The sequence below is a fragment of the Haliotis rufescens genome, unplaced genomic scaffold (assembly GCF_023055435.1).
Source record: "Haliotis rufescens isolate VD_foot unplaced genomic scaffold, xgHalRufe1.0.p SCAF_4, whole genome shotgun sequence".
Lineage (NCBI taxonomy): Eukaryota > Metazoa > Mollusca > Gastropoda > Lepetellida > Haliotidae > Haliotis > Haliotis rufescens.
Genome location: NW_025964112.1, coordinates 56,794,456 through 56,821,109, shown reverse-complemented (window position 1 = coordinate 56,821,109; position 26,654 = coordinate 56,794,456). Strand labels below are relative to the sequence as shown.

At 41.8% G+C, this 26,654-nt stretch overlaps 1 protein-coding gene across 38 annotated transcripts in view; it reads left to right on the top strand.

Annotated features, from left to right (window-relative positions):
• LOC124115498 overlaps nt 1-18,006 on the top strand; it is a 130,849-nt gene extending 112,843 nt beyond the window's left edge. For all 38 annotated transcript variants that reach the window (XM_048381671.1, XM_048381664.1, XM_048381678.1 and 35 more), the window contains 15 exons: nt 295-560; nt 1,728-1,861; nt 3,442-3,690; nt 4,756-4,991; nt 6,357-6,528; nt 7,837-7,950; nt 8,663-8,785; nt 10,186-10,302; nt 11,803-12,045; nt 12,725-12,832; nt 13,019-13,180; nt 14,317-14,505; nt 15,073-15,273; nt 16,195-16,433; nt 17,872-18,006. In XM_048381671.1, the coding sequence (XP_048237628.1) occupies nt 295-560; nt 1,728-1,861; nt 3,442-3,690; nt 4,756-4,991; nt 6,357-6,528; nt 7,837-7,950; nt 8,663-8,785; nt 10,186-10,302; nt 11,803-12,045; nt 12,725-12,832; nt 13,019-13,180; nt 14,317-14,505; nt 15,073-15,273; nt 16,195-16,433; nt 17,872-17,919 (2,601 nt within the window). In that variant the 3' untranslated portion in view covers nt 17,920-18,006. The remainder of the gene's footprint in view (nt 1-294; nt 561-1,727; nt 1,862-3,441; nt 3,691-4,755; nt 4,992-6,356; nt 6,529-7,836; nt 7,951-8,662; nt 8,786-10,185; nt 10,303-11,802; nt 12,046-12,724; nt 12,833-13,018; nt 13,181-14,316; nt 14,506-15,072; nt 15,274-16,194; nt 16,434-17,871) is intronic.
• The last annotated feature ends 8,648 nt before the right edge of the window (nt 18,007-26,654 follow it).

Sequence of the window (26,654 nt, the reverse complement as noted above, 5' to 3'; positions counted from 1 at the left end):
AACATTAAAGAGATTATTACCCTCCTGTGTTTCCGTATCATAAATGTAATATATTAGGTATAACGCCAAAATGCTCGCAAACATACTCCTAACATGTGGTATTTACGACACGGACGCTTGCGCAGGTAATAATATCCATGTAGGCTGTCGATGCATCTTGGCAATCATTCGCTCCCAATTCAAGTCTCCACCGCATTAAATATAGTTATTCTATCACCTCGATCCAGGGTGTAGTTTTTTTTAATTCACGAATTTGGTCCACCAGGTATTGTCAGTTCTTTTTGTTAATTTCAGCATAACCGCTCTCCTGTTGATGTCAGCATCATTGAAGACAAGTACTCTCTGGAACTGACGGCAGACAAAGAATACCGATTTATGACCGCAGACAAGGAAATCGTTTGTGACTTTGAGGTCGCCGCAACTGGATTGCAACGAATACAATGTCGTGCAACCGACCTCTACAATCCATCATGCGGCATATGCACCATCGGTGGTAATGACGTCAGCACAGACGCGAATGTTCAACAATTCTTCGAGAAAAACAGCGTGCCTGGATCAAGGTACATTTATTTTGTTCTAAAATTGACACAATAAAACCCCGAAATACCAAGAGGACGAGAAATTATATCAGCCCTCTTTGGCATTCCGGGAATGCAAATTTAGAAAATCATGGAAAACTTAATTTGTTTATCCATGGTTAATAAGGTATCTAGGTGGGATATTGCTCTAAAATAACGGTGAGTTCGTACTAGTTCAAGCAGCCACACACGTACGCTAACGTGAATGCTAATGTAACTGTTCGTGATCTAAATATTCTTAACGCGACGTGTAATCCCATTTCACACCACCTCACTGTTTGATCTATGTGAGATCATTTCCCGAAACTGCTTCATTCGCACATTCATAATTTCGGTGTCAGTGTGTGATTAAGTATGTATGCATGTAACAATCTGATATTTTCTCAAGGGTAACAATGTAACTGTGTTATTGCTTATTTATCTAAACCCCTCTTCTTTTCGTAGGTTGTTAGATATATATTTTGAATGTTTACAATGGTAACAATTTTACAATGCAGTCGAGTTCTTTACAAAAGTTCTCGTGAATTAGTTTTATAATTTTTCTAGTAGGAGGCCTTAAATACAATACATATCTTTGGTTTTCTTTGATAAGTTTTCTTTTTAACACTTTATACGTACAGTAAACTACGTTTATAACGAACACGCTTATAACGAACTGCGGATATACCGAACTGTTTTTTTGGTACGGTCTATATGCTGTATTTATGCTGTATATGTGTTTATAACGAACTAAGGTTTAAACGAACTAAATTTAGTGGTCCCTTTGAGTTCGTTATAACCGTAGTTAACTGTCCTTGAAGACAGGGTAATATACAAAGCCATATCGTCTCTGTATAAGCTAAGTATTTAGTCCCGATAACTACACGTATTACGTTTCTGTTATCAATACATTTACAGTAAACTATGTTTATAACGAACACTCTTATAACGAACTGACCGATATAACGAACTTATTTTTTAGTCGGCTATTTGTTGTATATATGCTGTATATACGTTTATAACGAACTGCGGTTATTACGAACTATGTGTTTATAACGAACTAAGGTTTAAACCAACTAAATTTAGTGGTCCTTTTGAGTTCGTTATCACCGTAGCTTACTGCATATGTTTTAGATTTGTCGATGAGTATATTTTTCTTGTTTGTTCCAGTTGTCTCCCCCCGCCGGGACAGGAGACGGAAACTACAATAGCAACATTCGGAACACCAGTGGTTGTAACTACGACACCTGGGACTGTGACGTCTACAATGGCGTCTCCGACGATCCCACCGACCACCAGCGAACGTGAGTATTGACGCCCTCCATCAGAACTGATGGTACCAAGGATTTGGTGTTGCTTATTTTGGATCTGAGAAGTTTCTGCAATGGCTGTATCATTATCTCAAATCTAGTTCTGATTTTGGCAGGGATATACTTACCAATGTATTTCAACCTTCCCATGATCAGAGCTTAGACCAGAGTCGATATTTCAAAGGACGTATCATTATTTTTTGTCACCTTATCTGTTTAAAATACACATGGTCGGAATTGTCCGTCACTACGTCAGGATAGACACACGTTCTTCTTTGCATCATATTTTGTATTAAACAAGCTCGAAATCTTTAATACCATTTATTGAATAATTGAATTGAATAAACAGTACCGTCCACTCGATTTCAAAGAGGTTAATGTTCTTTAATGACAATAAAAATTCAGAAACATTAATTCTAATTAGCCCCGAGGATATTCCGGGTTTTACCCGGTCGCTAGTAATATATACGCATCATATTAGGCGATTTAATTAAATCTTGTGGGCAGACTCAATGCTTATTAGTTAGTCTTTGGTGACAGCATGTCACCGTACCATGTAACAAGCATATCAATCACTTGTGTGTCTGGTCCACTCTCTATTAGTTACAGGCCGCCTTTAGAGCTGGAATAGTTCTGTTCTGGGTGTCGTTGTACAAAACCTTAGCGCTTCGACTGTCGACTGTCTATGTTAAGGAACGGGAGTTACGATAAACTTGTGGTTATGGCATGTCCTAAGGCAAGAGACAGTTAGAAATATGCCTGTGTTACCCCAGTGTGAATGGGTGGGTACAGAATGGGATGGGGTGGGATGGTCACGTGATCATAAAACATTCCAGCGTCTCATACGGCAGTTTAGCTTTCTGAACGACCACCGCATCAGAAGATCAGCAATCATGCAGAGCCTTTCGCTTGGATGAAGTCGTCTGACCTGAAAAGTGAAACAGAAGGCTTTCTGTTTGCTGCTCAGGACCAGTCACTTCCCACTCAAAACCGTCAAAGTGTGATTTTGCATCCAAATGTAAATATGAAATATAGATTATGTAATGAATTTAATGAGACTGTCCAACACATTGTCAGTGGATGCCCAGCTTTGTCACAGTATCTTAAACGACATGATGGTGCAGCTCGATCATTTTATTACCGTCTTCGCCATGCTTGTGGTTTTGACACAGACGCCCACCCATGGTACGACCCAGAATATGTAGAGGGCATCATGGAAAATGATGAATACAAAATTCTTTGGAATAGGCCCATTTACAGCCTCAGACATATCCAGGCCAACAAACGTGATCTTGTCGCTTTTGATTAATGCCCGGATTTGCCTCCAGGAATGCAGCCCTTCTGACAATCTGGGTAGTGCAGAAGGCTGCAGTGTTGAGGTGTCTTCACATTCTGAAGGGAAGGGAATTCCATAGAGAGGCACCAGCATGAAAGAAGGGTCGAGCACCGAAGGAATTTAGTCTGTATTTTGGTACAGACAGGAGAAGTTGATCAGAGATTTCTGGTAGATTTGTATTTGAGAAACATTAATCATGTGAACCCAACTTACCCACTCACTCGTTTCTTCCCAACAGCTAATGACGACTGTGCCGACCCGAAATGCGATGATCTACTTGAAGCAATGACCAACTGTGATCTTGGTAAAAATATCCCCACTGCTTGCAAAGCTGCGACATGCTCAGGGATTGATATATGCTCCTTTGTGACGACAAAAATTGCAGAACTTGAATCGATCTACAATGGAAATAGCCGCGCTGACATTTGTGATACTATCGGCGACGTGAGAAAAGCAGTAGAAGCTATGCGGACCTTGAGCAAATGTGGTATGTCATCCTATATAATACATAAAAAGGTATCGATGGTTGGCTATTGAAACTTTCAAACACTAAATCTCTACCTTGTAAACCTATGTAACATACATTTACCCGTCAGGATCGTTCCAATGTACCCATGCTTGTCCTGAGATCCGACTAAGATGGGGATTCCCCGTGAACATGGTCTCCAGCAACCCATGCTTGTCGTAAGAGGCGACCATGCTTGTCGTTAGAGGCGACCATGCTTGTCGTAAGAGGCGACCATGCTTGTCGTTAGAGGCGACCATGCTTGTCGTTAGAGGCGACCATGCTTGTCGTAAGAGGCGACCATGCTTGTCGTTAGAGGCGACCATGCTTGTCGTTAGAGGCGACCATGCTTGTCGTAAGAGGCGACCATGCTTGTCGTTAGAGGCGACCATGCTTGTCGTAAGAGGCGACCATGCTTGTCGTTAGAGGCGACCATGCTTGTCGTTAGAGGCGACCATGCTTGTCGTAAGAGGCGACCATGCTTGTCGTTAGAGGCGACCATGCTTGTCGTTAGAGGCGACCATGCTTGTCGTAAGAGGCGACCATGCTTGTCGTTAGAGGCGACCATGCTTGTCGTAAGAGGCGACCATGCTTGTCGTTAGAGGCGACCATGCTTGTCGTAAGAGGCGACTAACATGATCGGGTGGTCAGGCTGGCTGACTTGGTTGATGCATGTCATCGTATACCAATTACATGAATCGATGCTCATGATGTCTGTGACTTGTTTGTGTGGTCCCGACTCGATTATTTACAGACTGTCGTCATATAGTTGGAATATTGCTGAGTGCGGCGTAAAACAACAAACATAAGATGGGGATAGGCGGTTACATTAAGGGACCAGGCTAGTTGTCTTTGTCCCCTACGATCTTGGTTCTTTCATATACTGGTGGGGCGGTCGGGTAGCCTAGTGGTTAAAGCGTTCGCTCGTCACGCTCTTACAGCTGGACAAATAACATTTTGCACTTCCAGTGAGTCAAAAGGGTCTACCATTGCGCCGCGTCCGTTGAACAGGGTAATTTATATTCTTTACGTGATCTACCATTGCAGATGGACCTACATGTAAGTCTGCAAACTGGAAGCTCCGATACGGAGCACCACCCTTGGCCAAGACATGCGCGTTCCCTTACCGCTCTGACGAAACTGTCGACGCTGCGCCATACAATTTTGATGCCAAGTGCGTGTGTATCGCTGGTATGGTACTCAACCCCGTCTCTGGTGCTAGCGGCATGGAGTGTGTTCCCCTGGCTGAGTGTGGCTGCAGATACAAACAGCAATACATCCAGGTAAAATATAGCAAAGATTATTTTTTTTAATTATGTTTTTTAATTTGCACTTTTTACAACCTTTAGACAAATTTGACGACACTGAACCCGACCCGTGAAGGTAGAAAAGGTCTTCAGCAACCCATGCATGCTGTAAGAGGCGACAAACGGGGTCGGATGGTCAGGCTCGCTGACTTGGTTGATGCATGTCATCAATCCCAATTGCTCATCGATGATCGATTGGATCAATGCTCATGATATCAATCACTGGATTGTCTGGTCCAGACTTGATTACTTACACACCGCCGTCAAATAGCTGGGATATTGCTGATTGCGGCGTTAAACAACGAACAACCCAAACCAAATGGTTGATTTCGCCAACTTGACAAAGACCAACGCCCTTATGGCAAGCCGTTTTCACATTTATTACGGAGTTATAGATATCTTCAATTGTTTTAAAGATATCTTGAAATGGATTGAAGATATCTTGAATGGAATTGAAGATATCTTAAATGCAGATAATTGTAGATATCTGCAATAAAATTTAAGATATCTTCAATTGTTTTAAAGATATCTTGAAATGAATTGAAGATATCTTGAGTGGAATTGAACATATCTTGAAAAGAATTGCTGATATCTTAAATTCGATTATTGATATCAAAATGTGATTTAAAGATATCAACATGTCATGTTTTGTTATGATGTCATTAATTCAACTCCTGATATCTTGAAACTAAATACAGATATCAATAATTAATTATTGATATCTTCAATTGTTGCCATTATTAAAGTTGTTACATTAATAATGTAACTTAATTTAGATAAATGATATCAATAATTGATATAAAGATATCACCAAAAGTATTAATGATATCTTTAATTGGATGTTTGATATAAGAAACGGTCAGAATTAATGATAGCTTGAATTGAATTAAAGATATATCGAATTGAATTAAAGATATATCTAATTAAATTAAAGATATATCTAATTGAATAAAAGATATCTGAAATGCATTTGTGGATATGTATAACTTATTTCAAGATATCTTGAATTGAATTTAAAATATCTTGAATTTATTTCTAATATATTTATGTACTGTAGGATGGTAATTGTTTAATGATATTTTAAATACATTTAGAGATATCACAAACTAATTTGTTGATATCACCGTAACATTTGAAGATATCAGTAAATGTATCATGGATATCAGAAATGAATTTAAGATAACTTTAATTATTTTTTGATATCTTAAAAACATTATTGATATCTTTAAATAAAATACCGATATCTTTAAAACAATTGAAGATATCTGTAATTCTGTAATAAATGTGAAAACGGCTTGCCATACGCCCTTCCACAAGTTGAGCTTTTCCCACATCTTGCAGATCGGAGGATACTACGAGGACAAAGAAACATGCACGGGAACATTCACCTGCAAGGCATTCGATACCATTGTACCTTCTAACAAAACGTGTGTTGACAACGCCATCTGCAAAGACGGAAAGTGCGTATGCGAGGAAGGCTTCATGGGCGATGGCTATGAACTCTGCGAAAAAGGTATACAAATTTACGAACATTCACACAAACAGACAATGTATTTCAGTAACAGTCCATCGGTCTATAATATACATTAATGTACCATGATAATTCAAGCATACTGTAGTGAAATTCATTGATATAACAATTTCATTCATAAAAAAGGGACCCGTGAAGATGCAGGGTAGAATAGGTCTTCAGCAACCCATGCTTGCCGTAAAAGGCGACTCTGCTTCTCGTAAGAGGAGACTAACGGGATCGGGTGGTCGACTCGCTGACTTAGTTTATGCATGTCATCGATCCCAATTGCGTGGAGCGATGCTCATGTATCAATTGCTGTATTATCTGGTCCAGATTCGATTATTTAAAGACCGCCATCATATAGCCTGAATATTGCTGAGTGCAGCATTTATCAACAAACAAAAACTAATTTTTGACGATTAGTCCTATCTTAGTTTCTTTATATGAAGTATTTGAGAATAGAAAACCAGAAAGCATTTTTGAATACATTGCAAAATATTAACGTTCTTGCATACCCGCTGGCAAACAAACATTAGTCTTATGATTTGATAACTGCTTGCATATTTCACGGAACATTATTATTGTGAACCACATATACTTGCACAAGCAATTACGAAATTCACCATAGAAGCATAACAAATTACAAAACATATATAATAAACAATAAATAAATAGAGTTATGTGTTGCCTGTGGCCACAACGGGGTATGAGGGGCGGTCGGGTAGCCTAGTGGTTAAAGCGTTCGCTCGTCACGCCGAAGACTCGGGTTCGATTCCCGACATGGGTACAATGTGATATTCCTAGTATATTGCTAAAAGCGGCGTTAAACTATACTCGCTCACTCACTCACTCACAACGGGGTGACATGACGAGCTGTACATTAATAAACACTCTTTCCCCCCGGCTTACACAAACAGAACACAACCATCCCCTTCAGTGGGTTATAGGAGCACCATTTTACCATTACGATGCCGCAAAGTTTACAAAGACTTTTTAGTTGAAATTTTAGACTCTATTGCAGCCAGCAAGGAATTTAAAAAGTTAACTTACTCCCAATAAGCCCGCTGCAATCAGCCTGCTTATGTTGCTGTTGTGATGTCAATCTCTGGATTGTCTGGTCCAGATTCGATTATTTACAGAACGCAGTCATATAGCTGGAATATTTCTGAGTGCAGCGTTAAACAACAAACAAACAAATTATGTTCACATGAAAAAGCGACATGGTACAACAAACAAACAAAACAAGATGGTGACTGTCCAATAACGTAATCAGATTTTATAAGATACGTTCCTTTAATCGTCTTGTAGTTATCGATTACCCCGAGAAGAGATGCATCCAGTCCTATGACGCCTCATCCAGCATCACCAGACTGCGATGCGAATGCAAGATGGGATATGCATCCACATGCGAGACGTGTATTGGTATGTTGCTTCGAAGACAGAATACTCCTATTTTGAGATATAGGTAGAGAGCGGTTGTTATAAGTCGATCGAGGGATGTCGGGATGCAAGGAACTCGGCACCTCAGTAGGAGTAATGAGTAATGTGATTAGTAATTAGGAAACTAAAAAAGTTTGTGCCGCAATCTGATAGGTTGAAAAATGTTGTTAAATTGGGTTTCTCCGCGTTTGAATAATTTTCTTGATAAGTAACCTTTTCTTTATCAGCCAATAATTTGAATATGGAAAAGTTCCGATGAAACCGATGGATTTAGCTAGAGGCTTCAGATGTTAAAGTTTCTTGGCATCGACTGCCCAATAACACCCGCAAATAAGAAAACATAAAATGTATATATGTGATATTGTATAAGATGGTATATTTGTTATATGCTATACTATAGTATGGCATTATATTGTAAATATGCATTTTTTAAACATGGTATGGAAGGAAAACGGTACAATAAACTACGTTATATGTTTTATGATATGACCAATTAATATGGTGTATATACGGTGTATACTTTATGTTTCATAAATATATGATAAGACATTAAAAGCATTAAATGTATAAGGAACTCCTATGTAGATGTTATATAGACATATGTTATTATACTCTGTAGTATATATGATCCAGATCTTGATACAAGATGTAATAATCCATATAATATAAAATGGAATGAATATTTTCCATGCAGATATCGACGAATGTGCCACTAGTAACGAATGCGACCCAACCACAAAATGTGTTAATCTTCCGGGAACCTACGAATGCCAGTGCAAGCCCGGATTCTCCCGAGTATCCAACACCACATGTAAAGGTAGGTGGGGGACGGTGCATCCTTGTCAAACACATTATTGAAGTCAAAATCATGTGTTATCTTTTTAAATACAGAGACGAGATGATGTTCTTTTCACATAATTAAAAATAATAATAACTCATAGTGTAAAACCCGTTAATATATTATCATTTTGAGCAGCGGAGTTTGACGCCAAGGGAGGTGCATCGTTAGAACAAAACCCTGGAACAAAATCGAATTGCCAATGTTGTTGGGAGTATCATCAAACAGATGACACCCCTATCCTGCTAGCTTGCTGACGGGTTAACTTCTATGGCCACGTGGACAAGGCGTTCCACCTTGGTGACGGGTTAACCTTTTTGGTCATGTGGACAAGGCGTCAAACCTGGGAATAGAAAGTCTGTTGTTCGAATTCAATAACGTGGCTCGGAGGTTCGTGGTCACTAGATTCGCACCCAACGTGGGGCCGAGCGCATGTAGATACTATCTTAGTAAACTTGGTCTAATTATCATGGCGTATGGCCTGTGACGTGCATTCTGTTGATGGTAGGGGCGGTCGGGAAGCCTAGTGGTTAAAGCGTTCGCTCGTCACGCCAAAGACCCGGGTTCGATTCCCGACATGAGTACACTGTGTGAAGCCCATCTCCGGTGTCCCCCGCCGTGATATTGCTGGAATATTGCTAAAAGCGGCGTAAAACCATACTCACTGACTGATTCTGTTGATGGTAGAGTATGTCCCACAGACAAGATCCTTGCCTTGTCCGCTGGCTGTCGGGGTTAACCTCTTTGGTTCAGGCCTCCGACCTCGGAACAGGATTCTGGTTCGAATTACGACACCAATTTACCACATAACGTTTTACGGCCGCTACACTAAGATTAATTCGTAACCATAGCTGAGAAGGGCAACGTGCCAAGCATCAGAGACATGCTGGATTTATTTGAAGGCAAAACTTAATATCCGAGGACTTTCCGTTAGAGGGGGACTTAAGGAAGAGAATTTATGGATGCCAACTTCTTAATTATGATGAACACAAGGTTTCGGAGTACCTACTCCGTCACTCACCCGATGAAGGAGTAAGTATATACTCCGAAACGTTGTGTTCCTCATAATTAAGAAGTTGACATCCATACATTCTCTTCCTTGTCTTTATCACTTCTAAATGTCCTTCAAAGTCTTGAAAGGCTACTTGCCTCAACTCAATCGACACTCCCAGCTCGTATTTGAATCCGGTCATTGAAGCCTCATTTTACCGTTTCAAACTCGTGTGATCCAGATCAATCTACAAATCAATGAGTGCTTACTCTGTAACCTGGCAACACGATGTGGATTATTATTGGCACAAAACATGTTTCAAATGACTTTGCGCTGTAAGGAAATGTTTTTTGTTATATTTCATGACCTTACGTATCTCTCTGTTCAGATGTCAAGGAATGCGAAAGCAACCCATGTCCACAGGACTCTCTTTGCTACGAAGGACAAGGATCTTACTACTGCAAGTGCTGCGAAGGTTTCCAGAAGAAGAATTCCGTTTGTGAACGTTAGTAGCGACATCTTCAGATTGTAAATTCTTTACCAGGTGGTAGATTCACTGACTGAGTAGTGGCGTGTTAAGATTGTATATTCCTTACCAGGTGGTAGATTCACTGACTGAGTAGTGGCGTGTTAAGATTGTATATTCTTTACCAGGTGGTAGATTCACTGACTGAGTAGTGGCGTGTTAAGATTGTATATTCTTTACCAGGTGGTAGATTCACTGACTGAGTAGTGGCGTGTTAAGATTATATATTCTTTACCAAGTGGTAGATTCACTGACTGAGTAGTGGCGTGTTAAGATTGTATATTCTTTACCAAGTGGTAGATTCACTGACTGAGTAGTGGCGTGTTAAGATTATATATTCCTTACCAGGTGGTAGATTCACTGACTGAGTAGTGGCGTGTTAAGATTGTATATTCTTTACCAGGTGGTAGATTCACTGACTGAGTAGTGGCGTGTTAAGATTGTATATTCTTTACCAGGTGGTAGATTCACTGACTGAGTAGTGGCGTGTTAAGATTATATATTCTTTACCAAGTGGTAGATTCACTGACTGAGTAGTGGCGTGTTAAGATTGTATATTCTTTACCAAGTGGTAGATTCACTGACTGAGTAGTGGCGTGTTAAGATTGTATATTCTTTACCAGGTGGTAGATTCACTGACTGAGTAGTGGCGTGTTAAGATTGTATATTCTTTACCAAGTGGTAGATTCACTGACTGAGTAGTGGCGTGTTAAGATTGTATATTCTTTACCAGGTGGTAGATTCACTGACTGAGTAGTGGCGTGTTACGATTGTATATTCTTTACCAGGTGGTAGATTCACTGACTGAGTAGTGGCGTGTTAAGATTGTATATTCTTCACCAAGTGGTAGATTCACTGACTGAGTAGTGGCGTGTTAAGATTGTATATTCTTTACCAAGTGGTAGATTCACTGACTGAGTAGTGGCGTGTTAAGATTGTATATTCTTTACCAAGTGGTAGATTCACTGACTGAGTAGTGGCGTGTTAAGATTATATATTCTTAACCAGGTGGTAGATACACTGACTGAGTAGTGGCGTGTTAAGATTATATATTATTCTTTACCAGGTGGTAGATTCACTGACTGAGTAGTCACGTATTCAGATTGTATATTCTTTACCAGGTGGTAGATTCACTGACTGAGTAGTCACGTATTCAGATTGTATATTCTTTACCAGGTCCCCGTTCCACAAAGTGATCGTAGCACTAAGATGATCGTAACTCCCATACTTTAACATAGACTTACGACACTCATAGCACTAAGATGATCGTAACTCCCATACTTTAACACTGACTTACGACACTCATAGCGCTAAGATCGCTTTGTGGAACGGGGCCCAAGTGGTAGATTCAAACACGTAGTTTACTTACATTAACGCATCATCAATGATGATCTTACTATGGGACTTTGCAATGATTTGATGGATATAACAATCTGACTTTGATGGGTATACTTACTTTTACATGCTACATTATTTCAGCAATTGATAAAGTCAACCCCCCAAGTCGGTGTTGCACCTGTACACTTCCGGAATGCTTCGCCGCTCCAGACGGAAAGCCCGATGCGGGATGCTATGTTGAACTTAACGGGGAAACAGCTTTTAGTAGTTTCCACACAGCGTTTATTTATCGGTGCATAAAGAACCTACCATTCGTGATTGGTAACTACAGATACGAACCATGCACCGAACCGGTAGAGACAGTGACAACGACAACCCCTGGAGGTAAGGACAATCACATGCTGGTGTATCTGTATGAATGTTGGCAGTCTGTGTTTCCATATGTATGTTGGTAGTATGTCTGTCCGTATGTTTGTTGTCAGCCTGTGAGTATAATTATGTACCACCGTGTACGAATGACGTTGCCTGGCTCCACTAGTCAGCGCGGAAACATAGACATTATCGGCCAAGGCACTGCCGGGAGTCAGTGGTCGCCCGGTCCTCTAATCCATCGCACGTGGCTGTGTAGAGTTGTCTCCGTTATGCGTGCCAGAATCCTCTGGTCGATGGTTTGAATCCATGATTAACTCTAGTTATGAATCATGCTCTCCTCGTCTCACCAAAGTGGAAAACATCATAAATCTGCATATATTTTGCCTTCTTAGCACATTATTCTCAGACGCCTTACCAGAACTCAAATATGGTTCAAGTCACTTTGGGGCCTAACTCGCTCACAAAGAGCTAGGGACCAGTTCTGGGCGCCGTTCCACAAAGCGATCTTAGCGTTAATATGATCCATACGCCAATACTTTAACAGATGCCTTTGCTCATGGTTTCTAAGATCGCTTTGTGGAACAGGGCCCCGTCCAGCATCTTCGATTTGGTTTTATCAGTACTGAATCAGCTGACGAGTGGTCTTGCTAAACCTTTTGTGGTAAACCTGCACTAACATCAACATTTTCAGCTTTGCCAACTGCAACGACTACAGCGGCAACGACTAAGCCTCCACCACCAGACCCATGCCGGGACACCGCCGTGTGCGATCTGACTGTTGAGAACGACAAAAAAACTGGTAAGTTTAATCTTCCCTAATAAAGTGCCTGTGCTATTTTCGAATCCAGATAACTATTCCTCCTACCTGTTCATGTAGTGGCAACTGACTCGTTGCACAAACTCTTCAGACAGTATTAGCCAACATCTAAACTAATTCCTTTATGTCGATTATCTGCAGTCACTCACGTAATATATATTTTTGAAGGTCCCGTGTGCAGTGAAAACAACGTGAAGTTCCCGAGCTTGTGTGCCTTCAAACAAGCAGAATGTAGAGGAAACGGAAACACCCCTCCACCGACGTTGCCAACTTACACCCGAGGAGAATGTCCAACGACAACACCCCCGCCAACTTCACCAGATCCAACCAGTAAGTCGTCTTGATGTTGGTTGCGGAGGAGTGTAGAACGTAATGTGAGTGAGTGAGTGAGTGAGTTTGGTAAGTATATGCCAAAGACAACTGGGCCACCAAATGGGAATGGATTTTTACTCTATCAATACTATTAATGGATATTACAAATGAATGTCAGTTTCAAATTAAATTCAAAATGTTGCTAAATACCGGGCCCTTGGTATTACGGGGATCGGGGCGGTCGGGTAGCCTAGTGGTTAAAGTGTTGGCTCGTCACGCCGAAGACTTGGGTTTGATTCCCGACTTGGGCACAAAGCCCATGTGCGAAGCCCATTTCTGGTGTCCCCCGCCGTAATATATTGCTGGGAACGTTCTAAAAGCGGCGTAGACCATACTCACTAACTCAGAACCGTACCAGTGATCGTCTTTTGAAAATTATTCCCACGCAAAACAGACACGACGTAACTTAACTGTCCAGGCTCGAATATTTACAGACCGCAATCATATAGTTGGAATATTACTGAGTGTGGCGGTAAACAACAAATAAACATTACAGAGCTCCAGATAAGCTGCGTATCTGCGTAAAATACGCATCAGAAATGCAGAAATGTGCAGTAAAAAAAAACCCAAGCGTATCAAATACGCAACGAACATTACAGATACGCTACAAAAATAAAACTTGTGCGTATCATCAAAATATAGTGAAGTAACCCTGCGTATTCGATTTGCACTTCAGCAACTTATTTTGAAATTATAAACGGGCATTCCGTCAACCTTGCCAAACTCCACGATGACAGTTACATCATAATCATTTGCCATCACCCTTTCTTGTGGAAGTATCGTGGTATTTTTTGTGTCCTATAAAGCTCTCGAACCCACACGACACCATTTTGCAGGGTCTAGATGAATAATGTTTTTAAATATTTAACTTAAATACCCACATGTGTAAAAACTAGTGGGTAACAGAAATTTGAATACCCAGATAGAATTACTGATACCCAATGATTTTAAAATGCATGGGTAAAATACCCACAACACCAAAAGCTTATATGGAGCTCTGTAAACAGGCAAAAACCAAAGCTCGCTCGTATGGAAAGACTGAAGTTCTGTAGAGTACTGTTCTCTTCCTTAAATATTGTTATTATTTCAAATAGGTCCATATGTGTGGGATCAATGGGGAAGCTATGGACCATGCGATGCGGTTGATTGCCAAACGCCAGGCAAACAGACCCGTGAAAGGTCATACACGCTCAGGGATGGTGCCCCCATATCTGTGCCACCTGAGAGTGAGAGAGTCTCTTTCATCAGCTGCAAAAAGTCAGGCTGCACCGTCAAACCAACAGGTGGGTAAATTCATTGGGATATACAATGATATTATTGATTGTTGTTTATTTAGAGATGAAATATTGAATTTTTATATTGGTCTGGTCTGTGTCAAACCCAGTCTGCTACCATTTAGAGAAAATCAGGGAAGAAGGGGGTGTTTGGAAACACAGATAAAGCCTGAAAACACGAGTTCCAATACTGTATAATGCTATGGCGGGAAGCTGTACTGTAACCTTTGTCTTGTTGCTATGGAAATTGAGCCGAAACCGTAGGTGATGCTAATAATATGGACCACATATTCGACCGTGACCCAAGATTATATTTTTAACAAATATATTTACACACGTCCTCTGAAATGGGACAAATATATGTTCAAATATTAGAGACAAAACCACTTTCCGAAAGCATCTTAAATAAACCTTTTGGGCACAGTTAGCCTTACCTCTGGGTTTGGTATTAAATCTGTAACATGGGAGTATTTACAAAAACAGATTCTCATTCATGTTGTAACACGTTTCTCAAATAATATACACCTAAATCATATTCTTATTTATTTTAACAAAGTTGAAATCTATTTCTTACAGATCCACCTACAACTGTGGTCCCCGACCAATGTGAATATCTCGAATGCAGTAACGAAAATAGCCCAGTGTGTGGTGTTATAGCTAATGGCAGTCCTACTACATACGATTCCGAGTGCCGATTGAAGAAGCGTGCTTGTGATAGTACGCCAAGAGCCATATACATGGTTGTATCCAGAACACCATGCCCAGATGGAGAAGGGGGTGGGTTTATTTGTCAAACACTGAACATTTTTAATGATGGAGTTTTGTTAGAAACAATATTGTTTCGTTAATGCTCAAGACATACAACTGTGTTCTTTCTTAAATGGGAATTCGAACAAACCTTATTCCAGAAAGACAGACTACTAAACGGGTTAATGCTTCACGGTACACTCTCTTTCCGAATAACCCCTCCCTCATTCACGGGTTTGTTTCACAGCATTCTCATTCTTAAAACCAGATCTGAGTTCTCGCTGCCGCTAAACAAAGATCTGAGGACATCCCATTACGGGTCACGTCAGAACGACCTTTCGCGATCGACTACTGAAATGACAAACAAGGAGTCGACATCAGCCAATTAGAAAGCAGCTTTCTCGAGCTTTACAACACTCTTTTCGATCTGGCGACTTCCATTTCAGACTACGCTTGAAATAAATGTTGACACATTTTTCGATTAAAATTTTGAAAACTGAACAAACGAACATTCCGGAATATCTAATATATGGTTCAGACTGTATAGCAGTGCTTCCAACATACTGTTCAACGCCTCCTCCGTTCAAAAGTTTATCCCACTGAAGCGAGTGATAGACGATAGTTTTGACGGAATCAGTCGTACCGGTTGTAACTGTCGTTCGGAATACCCCGTGTTGACGTTTTCGAGGTTGCATGATTAGAAAACACATTCCGACTGTTCACTTTCATGATCTGGTAAGCGACGCCCCGATTGGTCGGATGAAAGGTCGTTCTTGCGTGAATCGTAATGGAATGTCCAAAGATCTTTGTTTAGCGATGGCAAGAACTAAGATCTAATTTTAATGAGATTGGTTTCACAGAAGATGAGTACTTCATATCAGAGAACAACATATTCATTCCACCATGTACCAGATCATCTTGACCCCATCTATTTATCTTTTTATTTTACAGAACCCCCAGCACCAAGCATGTGCAATGAAGGCCCCATCGCGAAGAAGGTGAGCTACAACGTCACCAGAGGAGCCGTCAGCTGCTTCTTCGAGGCAGACATGAACGTATGCGAGTCGCTAGCCTGCGTCAGTCCGAGTGGGAATACAGGCTCAAACATCTGTTGCAAAGGAACAGTGTTTGCTGCAGAAAGGGTGACCGTCACTGCCCTCTGCAGTGACAACTCTAATGAGGTCATCCACGTAAGTAACATCCACCATACTACTGTTTGGGTCTGTATATAGAGGATTCATCACGAGTGTTTTTTAATATGGGAAATATCAACCGAGTCTTAGTTAATCGGTATTTGCCGAGCCTTTGGCGAGGCAAATACCGATTAACGGGACGAGGTTGATATTTCCCATATTAAAAAACACTCGTGATGAATTCTATTTATCATTTTCACATTTTTGCTTCCAAATTAAGGAATAATTGCATTAAACATTAACATCAGCAACTTGTCGAAATCTTACGTATAGATCGTGCGTAGTGATACATGTTTTCCATAGCCATGTAAACCAAAATAAACAATTCGCTGAGAAAAAAAGTTCCTCGGATTATTTTAAACAAAATACTTGAACAGACTTTTGCAGAATAATTGAAACTTTAATAACGGTAACAACAACGATTCTGTTTAATCTGATTATATCTCTGGTGTAACTTCACTTATAATATATAGTTTCAAATCAAACCGCTCGCTCTTCCGGTTATCTAATTTGCATATCTAATTTGCATACTTATGTCATTGGGGTATGACATACATGTTTTTATGTCATAAGCTTATGTCATGGATAAATGCTTAAGTTAAATGATAAATTCTGATGGATAATTGACCGCCTCCGTAGTCTCGTGGTAGAGCGTCCGCCCGGAGAACGGAAAGTCCGGGGTTCGATCACCGGCCGCGCCATACCAAAAAGATACGTTAAAAGATGGTAATTGTTGTTACCCTGTCTGGAAGCACGGCATTAAGGGGCTAAAACAAGGGCTGTCTGAGTAGGGTATTCATGTTAAACTGCGGCATTGTATCTCAGTGGGCTAGCACTATAAATCGGCATATAAAGCAGCCACACACACACACAAACGCGTGCATGCACGTGGCTATATAACTGCAATAATCTTGGACGCGACGTTAAGCCCCTTTACACTTCGCTTCATGGATAATTGACGCGGTAGTGTGGTAGTCTGGTGGTTAAGGTGTTCACTTGTCACGTCCATAGCCGGGTTCCATTACATACATGGGTACAAAAAGCCGTGTCCCCATCCGTGAACCTCGCCCCCTCTCCCCATAAATTTGAGATAAATTTTGGCGATGGATTGATCACTGGATTGTTAGGTTCATACTCCATTATGTACAGACCACAATCATATAGCCGGAACATTGCTATATGCGGCGTTAGGCAAACAAACATAAAATGTTCATGCTGTCAATCACTGGATTATCTTAACCAGACTCAATTATTTACAGACCGCAGTAATATAGCTGGAATATGGCTGAGTGCGGCGTAAAACAACAAACAACTATAACTTAAACCACCATATGTGCTGCTTGTGCTTGCAATTGTCTTTTGGAGAAATGACCTATTTGTTATTGAATCAAGTTCAATCAAAATGACTTATTGTACATTTTTATTTTTTTCACAGCTGGAAAATCCAGAAAAGTGTGAATGTCAAGACGAAGGGGGCCCTTAGCCTGTCGACACTTCAAAAACTGAAGTACGCTGATATAAATGTAACTATATAAACTATGTGTCTAAAATAAATATCCTGCATACCTTACACCAGTCTGTTTCGTATTATGTAAATAATTGTTTGTTTGTTGTTTAACGCCACATTCAGCAATATTGAAGCAATATGACGGCGGTCTGTAAATAATCGTGTCTGGACCAGACAGTCCAGTAATCGACATGATGGGCGTCGATTTGGGACGCAATTGGGACACAATGACACGCATCAACCGAGTCATCGAGACTGACCACCCGATCCGGTTAGTCGCCTTTAACGACAAGCATTGGTTGCTGAAAATCAATTCTGCCCAGGATCTGCACGGGACAAATGATTATTACTGGGAAGATGGTACTTGTTGTTACCCTGCCTAGCGCTCCGCATTAAGGGGCTAAAACAAGGACGGGTCGAGTGGTTAAAACGTCTGTCATGCCTTAGCCCCGGGTTCGATTCCCCACATGGGTGTAGTGTGTGAAGGCAATTTCCGGTGTCCCACGCCGTGATACTGCTTGAATTTTGCGAGAAAAACACACTCACTTGAACAGTGACGATTTGTGTAACACAACACGTTTCTTTGTTCAGGAATGAAGGTTTATGACAGGAAGTACTAGTGGCACTGGTTCTCACTCGGGACCGTTTCTCTGTGCGCTGGTGAAGCTGTTTGTCTGTTAGTCGCCCCAAGTCCGCTGTGTTGCTCTGCCGTCTGCCTATGTATTTAAAGGGCAATAGGACCGCCTCCGTTGCCTAGTGGTAGAGCGTCCGCCCGGAGAGCGGAAGGTCCAGGGTTCGATCCCCGGCCGCGTCATACCAGAAGACGTTAAAAGATGGTACTTGTTGTTACCCTGTCTGGCGCTCGGCATTAAAGGGCTAAAACAAGGACTGGTCGGCTCGGAGTCAGTATACTGTGTCTGAGTGGGATATTCATGTTAAACTGCGGCATGGTATCTCAGTGAGCTAGCACTATAAATCGGCATCAGTCCGGACTAGTACAAGCAGCCACACAAACACACACACGGACATGTACGTCGCTATATAAGTGCAGTAATCTTGGACGCGACGTTAAACACCTTTCACCTCACCTAAAGGGCAATAGAGCCTTGCCCTTCCGGCATGGCGGCCCAGCGTGTAACCCGTAGAGGACCTAGACAAGCTGCTGATGCTTGCTGCGTAGTGGACTTCCCATCTATTTCCTGTCACTTATAGTGCCTGCCCATTTCACTCTCCTACCCAGAGTTCCATGCGACCGGCATCCAGCCAGCATAGTACCTCTGCCACATCTTTCACAGTCCATTCAAGATAATGCATATGCTTGTCATTCGTTTCATGTTTGACAAGCCTACACATTTTCATAAACAAATGTCAAAGAATGGTTACGGTTCATTAAGAACGTATCCTAACACGTGAAGATCTATTTGTTTTTGCTGTCATCGAAGCCCAACGGAGAGCTAGCGATACGGTAAGTGAGTGAGTAGGGTTTACAGCCGTTAACAGTATTTCAGTTGTATCGCGGCGTGTCAGCTTAATGTGGGAGGAAAGCCCAAAGTGATGCACGTCTCAGATGTTTACCACTTCGGTGAAACCCACGAGCACGGGCATGGTGCTGACAAACCTTGAAACATAATCGGGGCAAACCGGGATTCGAATCCACAATCATAGGTTTCTGGCGTGCCCAAGGGGCGCAACTCTAAACAGCGAATCGCGGCACCTTAGACAACTGGGCCACCCGTGCCCCCGCTAGCGATACGGTCACTTCAATGTATAAATATATATTGTCATGCAACTCACTGTCGCAGTTGTAGTAGCATATCTATATAATTATGCAAAACAATATGTTAAGTGCCCTCAAATACTTGCATTAGTCCGTTCTATACTGATTTCTGAAAAAAGCGCGTTTGTTTACAAACAAGAAAGAAGTCCGGTCACGTGATATGCAAATTAGCCTGTGGCAGTGGTGTTATGCTGAGTCACCACTGCCCAGGAGTGTGTGCACATTTATACATGGCTCCAGGACAGTGGCACGTGATGGGGTATCATGTATTTCTGAAATGAGTGGTCAGGTAACAACTCTGTGTACTTAAAGGGCAAGTTCACACGGAAATGAACCTATTTTTCTTGTACTTTTTCCACATTAAAAGTGTTAACCTAGAAGTGTCATAGACAAAAATATAAAAATATCACAATTAATTAACATATTTTTCGCATTAAAACGATTTATATTTTTCACATTTACCAAGTGTTCTATTTCCACAACAAAAACACCATGGCTTATGCCCCTTGCAATATGACGTCATTGGTGCCAATTGATAAACATTATGACGTCATCATGCTTTGTTAGAGCCGCTTCACGTGGTGTAGGTACAGGTGTGTGATTCTAGCGTCTCAGATGCCAGCCAGCATAGTGTTATGCTGAGTCACCACTGCGCCGGAATGTGTCGTAGGCCATGTTGTTTTACCGCAAACTGGTACTTGATATCTTTTGCGTTGAGAATAGACAGGGACCCAGTTGAATTGGCACCAATTACGTCATAATCTAAGGGGGATAACTCAGGCCTGTTTAGCTCGAAAAACGAAGGCCTCATAACGGCATATCATTTTCACACTATTGTGAGTTTCCTACTTTCACTGTGAAAAAAATGAGTGTATATTTTCAAACACAGATACTAATTAATTCTAAAATTGCGTTTTGTTTAGAAAAAGATAGAAAGTGATTTTTGCGTGTACACTTCCCCTTTAAGAGTTGACCGGTAAATAGCCTGCCCAGAACAAGATGAAAAATAATACCACCTGTCATCGTCTGCCTTCTTGGCTGGACAGGTGTGGTTAAAATATTGACTCGTTACGAGAAGGAACTCGTGGTACAATATGTTGAGCCCAGTTTTGGATCCCCGGCAGTGATGTGTGTGGAATGTTACTCGTGAGTGAGTGTGGTCTTGCGCAGCTTTTAGCGATATCACGGCGGGGGACACCAGAAATGTGCTTCACACATTGTACCCATGTGGGAAGTCGAACCCGCGTCTTTGGCGTGACGTGCGAACGCTTTAACCACTAGACTACCCCACCGCCCCAGGAACGTTACTAACACCACACTCACTCACGACATAGGATACTGCACAGGGTTGAAGGGGTTGAACTGACCTGTTCAAACAGTTTTTTAGTTGGTTAAACGTTCACCTTATTTTGGATCATCGTGTCATGTGTGCACTCCCTACAGCCGCAGACACACACGAAACACAAGCCACACACGGAAACATACGGAAAAGACACGGGAACAGATGGACACACACGGACACACGAAAAGGGACACACACAGAAACCCAAGACACACACAGAAACACATGAAAACAGATGGACACACACGGAAACAGATGGACACACACGGACACACGGAAAGGGACACACACAGAAACACATGAAAACAGATGGACACACATGGAAACAGATGGACACACACGGAAACAGATGGACACACACAGAAACACATGAAAACAGATGGACACACATGGAAACAGATGGACACACATGGAAACAGATGGACACACACGGAAAGGGACACACACAGAAACACATGAAAACAGATGGACACACATGAAAACAGATGGACACACACGGACACACGAAAAGGGACACACACAGAAACACATGAAAACAGATGGACACACACGGAAACAGATGGACACACACGGACACACGAAAAGGGACACACACAGAAACCCAAGACACACACAGAAACACATGAAAAAAGATGGACACACACAGAAACAGATGGACACACACGGAAACACGGAAAGGGACACACACAGAAACACATGAAAACAGATGGACACACACGGAAACAGATGGACACACACGGACACACGGAAAGGGACACACACAGACACCCAAGACACACACAGAAACACATGAAAACAGATGGACACACACGGAAACAGATGGACACACACGGACACACGGAAAGGGACCCACACAGAAACACATGAAAACAGATGGACACACATGGAAACAGATGGACACACGGAAAGAGACACAAACAGAAACACATGAAAACAGATGGACACACATGGAAACAGATGGACACACACAGACACACGGAAAGGGACACACACAGAAACACATGAAAACAGATGGACACACACGGAAACAGATGGACACACACGGACACACGAAAAGGGACACACACAGAAACCCAAGACACACACAGAAACACATGAAAACAGATGGACACACACGGAAACAGATGGACACACACAGACACGCGAAGAGGGACACACACAGAAACCCAAGACACACACAGAAACACATGAATACAGATGGACACACACGGAAACAGTAGACATACACGGAAACACATGGGCACACACGGACACACGGAAAGGGACACACACAGAAACACATGAAAACAGATGGACACACGGAAACAGATGGACACACGGAAAGGGACACACACAGAAACACATGAAAACAGATGGACACACATGGAAACAGATGGACACACACGGACACACGGAAAGGGACACACACAGAAACACATGAAAACAGATGGACACACACGGAAACAGATGGACACACATGGACACACGAAAAGGGACACACACAGAAACCCAAGACACACACAGAAACACATGAAAACAGATGGACACACACGGAAACAGATGGACACACACCGACACACGAAAAGGGACACACACAGAAACACATGAAAACAGATGGACACACACGGAAACAGATGGACACACACGGACACACGAAAAGTGACACACACAGAAACCCAAGACACACACAGAAACACATGAAAACAGATGGACACACACGGAAACAGATGGACACACACGGAAACACGGAAAGGGACCCACACAGAAACACATGAAAACAGATGGACACACATGGAAACAGATGGACACACACGGACACACGGAAAGGGACACACACAGAAACACATGAAAACAGATGGACACACACGGAAACAGATTGACACACACGGACACACGAAAAGGGACACACAAAGAAACCCAAGACACACACAGAAACACATGAAAACAGATGGACACACACGGAAACATATGGACACACACGGACACACGAAAAGGGACACACACAGAAACCCAAGACACACACAGAAACACATGAAAACAGATGGACACACATGGAAACAGATGGACACACACGGACACACGGAAAGGGACACACACAGAAACACATGAAAACAGATGGACACACACGGAAACAGATTGACACACACGGACACACGAAAAGGGACACACACAGAAACCCAAGACACACACAGAAACACATGAAAACAGATGGACACACACGGAAACAGATGGACATACACGGAAACACATGGGCACACACGGACACACGGAAAGGGACACATACAGAAACACATGAAAACAGATGGACACACGGAAACAGATGGACACACACGGACACACGAAAAGAGACACACACAGAAACCCAAGACACACACAGAAACACATGAAAACAGATGGACACACACGGAAACACATGAAAACAGATGGACACACATGGAAACACATGGGCACACACGGACACACGGAAAGGGACACAAACAGAAACACATGAAAACAGATGGACACACACGGACACACGGAAAGGGACCCACACAGAAACACATGAAAACAGATGGACACACACGGACACACGGAAAGGGACACACACAGAAACACATGAAAACAGATGGACACACACGGAAACAGATGGACACACACGGACACACGAAAAGAGACACACACAGAAACCCAAGACACACACAGAAACACATGAAAACAGATGGACACACACGGAAACAGATGGACACACACAGACACACGAAAAGGGACACACACAGAAACACATGAAAACAGATGGACACACACGGAAACAGATGGACACACACGGACACACGAAAAGGGACACACACAGAAACCCAAGACACACACAGAAACACATGAAAACAGATGGACACACACGGAAACAGATGGACACACACGGAAACACGGAAAGGGACCCACACAGAAACACATGAAAACAGATGGACACACGGACACAGATGGACACACGGAAAGGGACACAAACAGAAACACATGAAAACAGATGGACACACACGGAAACAGATGGACACACACGGACACACGGAAAGGGACACACACAGAAACACATGAAAACAGATGGACACACACGGAAACAGATGGACACACACGGACACACGAAAAGGGACACACACACAGAAACCCAAGACACACACAGAAACACATGAAAACAGATGGACACACACGGAAACATATGGACACACACGGACACACGGAAAGGGACACACACAGAAACACATGAAAACAGATGGACACACACGGAAACACATGGACACACACGGACACACGAAAAGGGACACACACACAGAAACCCAAGACACACACAGAAACACATGAAAACAGATGGACACACACGGAAACAGATGGACATACACGGAAACACATGGGCACACACGGACACACGGAAAGGGACACACACAGAAACACATGAAAACAGATGGACACACACGGAATTCCGGTTCATATGCTTACAGAAACAGATTAACATTGGGCGGTGTACAATTGGTGCCCATGGGGATGCCTTCTTCTTTCCTAAATGTCTTACCCCAAATTTCACATAAATGATATCAAGTCCGGCATTTCATATATTGTTTTCACAGACATCAGTTGACATTTGCTTTCAATTTTTACAAATTGTCCTGAACCATTGAGGATGGAGATGTACCTATATCTGTGCCACGTGGATCAAGGAATGAAGCTTTCCTTTAAGTGCGTCGATTGGGAAAGTGGTGTGCAAAGTTTAAAAATCAAATGTTTTGACATGATTGAACTTGACTTGATCACAAAATCATGCAAAGCCTGTGAAATCAACATTATGGATAAGGTTTTCATAGAATCATTAACAACAAGGTCTTAAACTGAAGAATTCGTGGAGAGTCATTTAACAGATTTAGAGTACAAGATGTCAGTCCATTTGCCTAACTTACCAACATGAGACACCCCTTGTGAAGTTCTAATAGTGAGTGAGTACTGTTTTACACATCTTTTAGCAATATTCCAGCAATATCACGGCGGGGGACACCAGGAATGGGCTTCACACATTGTCCCTATGTGGGAAATAGAACCCGGTTCTTCGACGTGACGAGTGAACACTTAAACCACTAGGCTACCCGACACACCCGACAACACCTAGGGTCTTCTTACTTGTTACGGGCGAGGGGCGAGTGGCGAGTGGTGACGAATATGAAACAAGAAAGTCGAGGCATCAGTCACGATCTGGTGAAGGTGAACCATCGGCTACCAGGGGTCCGTTTCATAAAGCGATCGTAGCGCTACGACTACCGTAACTACTATACTTTAACATAGACTTACGACCGTCTTAGTGCTACGATCACTTTGTGAAACGGGCCCTAGAGTGATTGACAGGGCAAACTGACCATGATCAAATGGTTGACCACCACAACATCGTCACAGAATGACAAGATCTCGATTAGCAGAGGAGAAAGCGAATAAGGAAGAGAAGATATGGATGTCAATTTCTTTATTATGAGGAACACACCGTTTTCGGAGTATATGCTTACTCCTTCATCAGGTGAATGAATGCCATGAGGCAGAGAGCATATATATGTACATGTAAGGAAAATAAAAAACGATTAAGATAACAAAATATTTTATTATGCATCTGTATAGATCTATGCATAAAAATTGAGAGTGACAAGACACTCCCCACAAGAGATGACAAGAGGCCATTCTCCAAACAACTACCTATCTTTTTATTTAAAAAAAAGTGTCATGTTTGATACTACCACTTTGCAGGGGCAAACTCCATGAAATTCTGTTCTCTGAAGTATTACCGAAGTCTGATCAGGAATATAAGTTAACAAATAACAATGTATACAGAAACTGTAACTAATCCACCAGTTCATAATTATGCAAAAGAAATCAGCATAAAACTGTAGACCATTGTCTGGTAAAATGGAAGAATATATAATTGTTTCTTTGAAGCAGCAATATTTGTCTTGCCCCAAATTATCCTCTGAGCCTGCTATACCATCTTCTTTTATCCAGTGGATTTTATCTACATTCTATTTTATAATTAAACGACAAGTGGGAGTTGTTTATGGCAGACCCTCATGGTTTATTCTCCCTGCAGCATTTTATTGTATGACAAATGACGACTACAATTTGTTTATTTCTTGTATGAAATAACATTACTTACAGTCTCTTTAAGGATGATGATAAAATTTACAAGCATTAAACATATTTACACGTCTTTAAAATAATGGCTCCCTCAATTGAATCCGACTTCGAGAAGTCCATTTTATGCACAGGATATTTCCTGCAAATTCTCAGTCCACACGTGGATTACCTGTACCTTTCTCCCAATACCGATTGTATCTGTCGCACTTTTGGATGTGATCGTTGGGCCATCGCGTTTATCTGCGTTGTTGGAACCACTCACTAGGCACTCCCCTCCCCAAGATAACGCCGTCCAATATACGACGTTATCAAGTTGCGAGCGCATGTTCGAATCTCCAGAAATGACGTCAGGATAGAACAATGTTTTATCGTGAAATAAACCACACTTTGTTCTTCATCACGATTTATCGCGTTGCTGTCTTATATAATGATATATATCTGGAACCATTCAAAACCATAGCTTCATTTGGGAGGTGA